This window comes from Echinops telfairi, unplaced genomic scaffold (assembly GCF_000313985.2).
Source record: "Echinops telfairi isolate 266 unplaced genomic scaffold, ASM31398v2 ScPeMD7_7472;HRSCAF=8510, whole genome shotgun sequence".
In the NCBI taxonomy this organism is placed as follows: domain Eukaryota; kingdom Metazoa; phylum Chordata; class Mammalia; order Afrosoricida; family Tenrecidae; genus Echinops; species Echinops telfairi.
This window is the reverse complement of record NW_022111376.1, coordinates 3,087,683-3,093,580: the sequence shown is the minus strand read 5'-3', so window position 1 is coordinate 3,093,580 and position 5,898 is coordinate 3,087,683. Positions and strand designations below refer to the sequence as shown.

The 5,898-nt window shown below is 59.2% G+C and overlaps 1 protein-coding gene across 2 annotated transcripts in view; it reads right to left on the bottom strand.

The window, feature by feature from the left end:
- The window catches only part of LOC101639077 (three prime repair exonuclease 2), a 21,716-nt gene that overhangs the window by 3,996 nt on the left and 11,822 nt on the right, over nucleotides 1–5,898 (bottom strand). Inside the window, exons 2-9 of one of the 2 annotated variants that reach the window (XM_045285493.1) lie at nucleotides 4,778–4,893; nucleotides 4,452–4,519; nucleotides 4,014–4,075; nucleotides 3,478–3,569; nucleotides 3,225–3,368; nucleotides 3,048–3,144; nucleotides 2,418–2,630; nucleotides 1,876–1,990 (exon numbers count right to left, since the gene is read on the bottom strand). In XM_045285493.1, coding sequence (XP_045141428.1) covers nucleotides 1,876–1,990; nucleotides 2,418–2,630; nucleotides 3,048–3,144; nucleotides 3,225–3,368; nucleotides 3,478–3,569; nucleotides 4,014–4,075; nucleotides 4,452–4,519; nucleotides 4,778–4,893 — 907 coding nt within the window. Of the gene's footprint in view, nucleotides 1–1,875; nucleotides 1,991–2,417; nucleotides 2,631–3,047; nucleotides 3,145–3,224; nucleotides 3,369–3,477; nucleotides 3,570–4,013; nucleotides 4,076–4,451; nucleotides 4,520–4,777; nucleotides 4,894–5,898 lie in introns of those variants that run through there. The other variant, XM_045285491.1, reaches the window with a different exon arrangement.

Here is a 5,898-nt window from a genome sequence, read left to right as displayed (position 1 = left end):
GCCTCCTGGCTCACAGAGGCCGAGGGCTCCTGTGGCTGAAAGCGCTGAGGTCTGGAGAGAGACGGGGCTGCCGGCTGAGAAGCGCTGCTGTGGCCCAGTGACGGTCCGTGCTGCCGACGGGTCCCGGCTTGGGCTCACCTCCCTAGGAAGCCCACTCAACCAGGAATACTGTCCGGGAGTTCTATGTAGCCATCACGACGGATTATCGAACTCAACAGAGAAGTAGGAGGTGCAGTGGGTTTTAGAACAGGGCCAAGAAAGGGAGGGGGTGGAGGCATGCCTGACCCCTGCCTTGTGGCCATCGACCTTGAGTTGATGTGTTTACTTAATAATAAGTCAAAAACATTCTGTTCAAGAGCAGGAAAACCTTAGGCATGTTTTAGAAAGGAAGGAAGTAATTAGAAGAAAACGAGGCTTTCTCAAAGAGTCCACACTGGCTCCTCCCAAGGCCTACCTTGTAGATGGCCTTTTTGTTTGGATTGGACTCCATGGCAATGAGTTTTAGGGTTTTTGTTTTTGACTTAACTGCTACCAAAGGGCTGGGTGAGGCTATGCAAATAAGGTGCTTATGGCCCACCAATGGGAGTAGATGGACTGTTAAGAATGCAAATGAGGTGCATAGTGCCCTGGGGATTGGGGAGGGGAATGGGGTCATGCAGAGTGATGGAACCCCAAGGGGATTGGTCAGTTTGGCTTAAACTGAGTCATCCTAGAGATGGAAGGAGCAGGGCAGCCCACGACCTCCAAGATCACCCAGAAGCAATGATGCAGAGCACATCTGCTGGAGCCCCCGACCCTGCTGAGCTAGATGGCAAGAAGCTACAGCAGAAAATTGGGGGCTACAGAACCAGGAAACCAGCACAAGACAGTGTGGTAGGCTTTACAGAGCAACAGAGCACCTGGGAGCAGCAGACTCCTGGTGGAGTGGGGCACCTCTGGGCCCTTGGAGGAGGAACTGAAGAGCAGGGCAGGCTCAAGGGGCTAAGAGGCCAAGGGCCAGCAACAGGTCTGCCTATGGGTATGGCTATAAAGCAGCTGTACTGACCAAAGAACTGTACCCTGAGTCATCCCTGATCGTGAATTGTAGCCTGTTACTTCCCAAATGAAAGGAGCCCTGGTGGCGGAGTGGGTTACACATCGGGCTGCTAACTGCAAGGTCGGCAGTTCAAACCCACCAGCTGCTCTGCTGATAAAAGATGGGGCTTTCTGCTCCCATAAAAAATTAGTCTCGGAAACTCGAGGGAGCAGTTCTGCTGTGCCCTAGTGGATTGCTATGAGTCAGGTTCGATTCAGCGGCAGTGGGTCCTTCCCTGGTACACCCTGTCACTGTGAATAGTGACTAAGCATCTTGTACAGCCATTGTGCCAACATAGAAACCAACAAAGAAAGATGAGGGACAGCTATTGGCAGCAATGTTGTCAGGTTAGAGAAAGGCAGCCTATCGGACCTCCACCTCATAAGAACCAGCCTCGGGGCTGATGCTGATGGCAAGTCTCTCCCCCATGAAGTTAAGGGGGTCAGATGCCCGCCACGCCACCTCGATTACAGTACCCTAGAGGCAGGGAATCAGGGACCCCTACAGACACCAATACTGGCGCTGGCCAGAAGGCAGAAGGCACCCCTCAGTGCCCATCCATGGAATCAAGTCCGGAAGTCATGCCACCAAGTACCAGCAGTCAGTCACACACAAAACACTACCCCCGGGGTGACACCTCTGATATGAACTATCAACCATCTGCTAGTGGTTGCCAGGGGAGGGAGGGGGTGTGCAGCAGGCACACAGCTGTGGATGGAACAGAAATGGTCACATGTCCCGATGGCTGCAGTGGCCAGTGCACTAGGAGACAGCGGAAGCAGGGATGGGGGTTGGCGTACCCAGGCTCATCAAGGTGTTGCTGCCGCCCCAGTAGTTTGCCTGTCCCTGCTGCTTGGCCAGCGTGTCCTCGATGTGCTGGGAGAGTTGAGTGACCTCTATAATGCTTTGCATCAGCTAGGGAAGAAAATGGGCAGGGGCGGGGCCCGGGTGTTAACACTCATGGCCTGACCACTAAGGGGGTCCGTGGCTACCCACATCAATCTCTTCTCCCCCGCCCCCTCGAGCCATTCAGCATGGTCTCCCACCTCAGGGCCCAGGAAGAAGCCACATTGTCCGGGCCCCCTGATGGCCTCAGGACCCTGTTATGAGCAAACTAGATGGCAGAGTAGTGACTGGGCCATGCTCAATTAAACAGCCCCTCTGCTGAGGATAGAACTGTGCCCAGCTGGCCTGTTGAGGTCACTCGGCAGCCAGAGCCATCAGATGAGGCATAGCCCCAGGGGCTTGGAGAAAGGGCCCTGCATAGGAAGGGTGCATCTGAGAAGGGCCAGAAGCGGGAGGTTGGCAGGATGGCTGCAGTGGGAGGACAGGGGCTTCTTACCTGGCTGCAGGAGGTCAGAGACTGGTACACTGCCTGGATGATGGGGCCGCACGGGTGCAGGCCCGGCTCTGGGCGGTGACAGCATCCCCCCAGTTCGTCATCATAGACTTGCAGGAAGGCCATAATGAGCTGGTGGAAGTCGGAGATCACCAGGCGCAGCTTCTGGTCCAGGGTGCTCAGGTCGCCCAAGGGGGCAGTGGCCCCTTCTTTGCACTGAAAAAGCAGACACAGGTGGAGGAAGCCTAACTGCAGAAGGAGAGCAGCCCCTTCCCCCCAACCCCAGGAAAGAGGAAGTCTTCACCCAGAGGTCCCTGCAGGAGGCCAGAGACTGGGGGCCTGGAGAGGGAGGAGGGATGGAAGGAAAGAGGAGGAGGGAGGCAGGAGAACGGAGGAAAGAAAAGGACAGGAAGTGACAAGCCAAAAAGGAAAGGGAGGGGAGGCTTGGGGAAAGGGAGGCAGGAGGTTGGAAAGAGGAGAGAGAAACAGGAGGAGAGAGGAGGCAGGAGGGGAGGCAGCGGGAGAGGGAGATGAGTGCCAGGAGCGAGCAGCAGGCACACACGCAGAATTTGGAGCGACTCTGGCTCCAGAGTCTGGGCTGGGGTGCACTGGGCTCCCAACCACTGCCCTCACCTCTGCCTTGAGCACCTGGACTTTGGCAGTGCTCTCCTGCAACTGCTTGACCAGATGGGCCATCTGCTTCTCCTCCACGTCCGCCAAGACACTGTCCCTGCACAGGAGGGGCCTGATCAGCTTTCTCTCCAGGGGACCCCAGCCCCCCCAGGGCCAGCCTAGCAGGAACAACCATACTTCTGCTGTTCAGGCACGGGCTGTGCGTCCAGGGGCCACGGGTCACACTCAGGCTGCAGAAGTGCCTGCATGTGCGGGCTGGAGAAGAGGTTGCCCAGTAGCTTCTCATTCTTCTCTTTCAGGTCCTTGAAGTCCTGATCCTCGCTGCAAGGCATAGGCCACTCCATCAGAGGCCCTGCTGGGCTGGGGCCCTGCCTGGAACTGGGAGCCAGTGCCCAGGCCCCTCGGGGATGAACCCAGGCCTCCCCTTTACCTGGCACCACCCAAGTCGCTGAGCCGCAGGCTCTGGATGACAGCCAACATCTGGTCCATGAAGTACAGCTGCTTTTGTGAGCTGGCATTGCCCTAGATGGTCCAGAATGCAGCTTGGAAGCCGAACCCCAGCCAATCCCAATTCAGTGATCACCATGGCCACCGGGCCCACACAGCCAAGAGGGCAGAGCTCCAGAGTGGCCCTTCAGTCGGCTCAGGGACTGGCAGGAACCTTGAACAGACACCCACCCACCGCTGGGTCCCCACCTGACCGCTGGGAGGTGCACATGCCCTAGAAACCACTCAGACCCCAGCAAGGGAGCTCTGAAGGCCACCAGAGTCCGGGCCATGCAGTGGTGCCGTGGTACGTGCTTGGAAGGCCTGCACATGCACACACACCAACCAACCTGTGGGCGTTCGGCAGATGATCCCCGTGTCCAACTCCTGGCCAGGTGATGGCAGAGGTGACCCCGATGGCTGCCCTGCTGCCCCCAGGTGACATGAACTAGAGGGACAGATGTGTGGGTCCCCTCTCACCTTCATGAGATCCAGGTCATCCGGCCCACAAAGCATCAGCTCATGGCAGAGCCCCACCATCTCTGTCCGAACACAAAGAGTCTGCTATTGCTGCTGCTGCTACAGCCCCCAGCCCCAGAGGGGCTGGACATATGAAGCAAAGCTACTCAGCCAGGCCCACGTGCCAGCTGAGCAGTCAACAGTGTGTGGCACTCTGGACTTTGCTCAGGGGCGTGGCCTGATTCCCCATAAGCTATGCGAGGGTCCTAGCCTGCCCATGCCTTCTCTGATGGGCCACCTCCGCTGTGGTGCTAATGAGGACACCAACGCAGGCATCTCCCACGCTCCAGGCCCCAAGGAGCCCTGATGATGAGCAACTGGATGAACACTAGACCAAGGCTAGCTCCGCGGGGACTGAGGGCAACACCGCCCACCCCCAGCCCCAGAGGGCTGACCCACCTTGGAGTTTCCCCTCCATCGGGGCACCTTGCAGAACGCTGAGCTTGTCCTGTAAGCAGGGACAGACCCTGTGGGGAGACAGCATGGCAAATCAGGTAAACAGGGCACCAGATCCAGCACTGCCACCCGCTCCTGCTCCAGGAAGTGAGGTGCCCCAGCTCAGCTCCCTTACACCTGAGGCTTCAAGGGGCGGGAGGGGGCGGGGGTGGGGTAACTGGAGAGGAGGGCTTGCAAGCTGCAGGAGCAGAGGGTAGATTCGAACCACCGACTTTTCAGTTACACAGCTGGGCGCTTCTGGGAGGGCAGGAAGAGCAGGAGGGCCTTACTGGACACACATCCACTCCAGGATGTCCATCCGGTATGTGGAGGGCCTACACAGCAGTTCCAGGATGGTCTCTGGCTCCGAGAGGTGGAGCCCCTCGAGGAAGGGGCAGTCGAGGTCCTGGAGAGGGAGACCGGGGTGACAGGAGATGGAGCTAGGGCCATGTTGTATGCCTGCCTAGTGGCCCACTCACAAGGGTCCTGTTACCACACACCATGCTGGTGGCCCCAAAAGACCCCAACCAGCCATGCTCCTCCTTCCACCCGCCTCTGCCACCTTCCTTCCACCCATCTCCCTCCCTTTCACCTGGCCACAAGGGGCGGGAGGTGGGACAACAAAATAAGGGGCTAGAAGGCTAAGCAGAGCTCGGAGGGTGGATCGTCTAAAGGGGGAGAGAGGCAAGAGTGGAGAAGGTGGAAAGGGTCGGCCAGGCAGAGGGCACAGGGATGCGGATGGGGGTCTGGGCAAGGGCAATCGGGAGGGGGCAGACCGAGTTGGACCTGGGGCAGGTCGCCCAGCTCAAAAACTCAAACCCAATGTCATTGAGTTGATGCCCACTCATGTTGACCCTACAGGGCCACGGCAGAACCGCTCCTCCGGATTTCCGAGAATGTCACTGTTGGCAGAAGCCTCTTTTTTCTCCCGAGGAGCGGCTAGTGCTTTCGAACTGCCGACCTGGCAGTTAGCAACCCAACTCAGCACGCACACATCCAGGGCTGCTTCTCCTCGCAGCTAGGGGAGGGAAGCGTGCGGTCTGGCCGCCTCGGAGGCTCGCCGCTCACCAGCGTAGACACAGCACAAGCAACGTCGGGTGCTGAGCTTGAGCTTCGCACAGCAGCCAGGTCTGGCCTGTGCCCAACAGCCGAGGCTCAGGGTAGGACGGGCTCCTAGCGGTCTGTCCCGAACCACTGGGGCCCAGGGCCTGACGCCCAGCTGCCTGCCTTCTGGGGGCCTAGTTCCAGCGCCTGGCGCGCCGCAGGGCGGCACTTGCGTGGGGCGGCCCGATCGCCAGCGGTGGCCCAGAAGCACCAGCAAGGTAGGAGAGGGCACAACCGGCCCGGCGACAGAGCCCACGTGGCCTGACTTCCACCACTCGCCCCCGCGCCCCCGCCCCGGGGCTCGCTC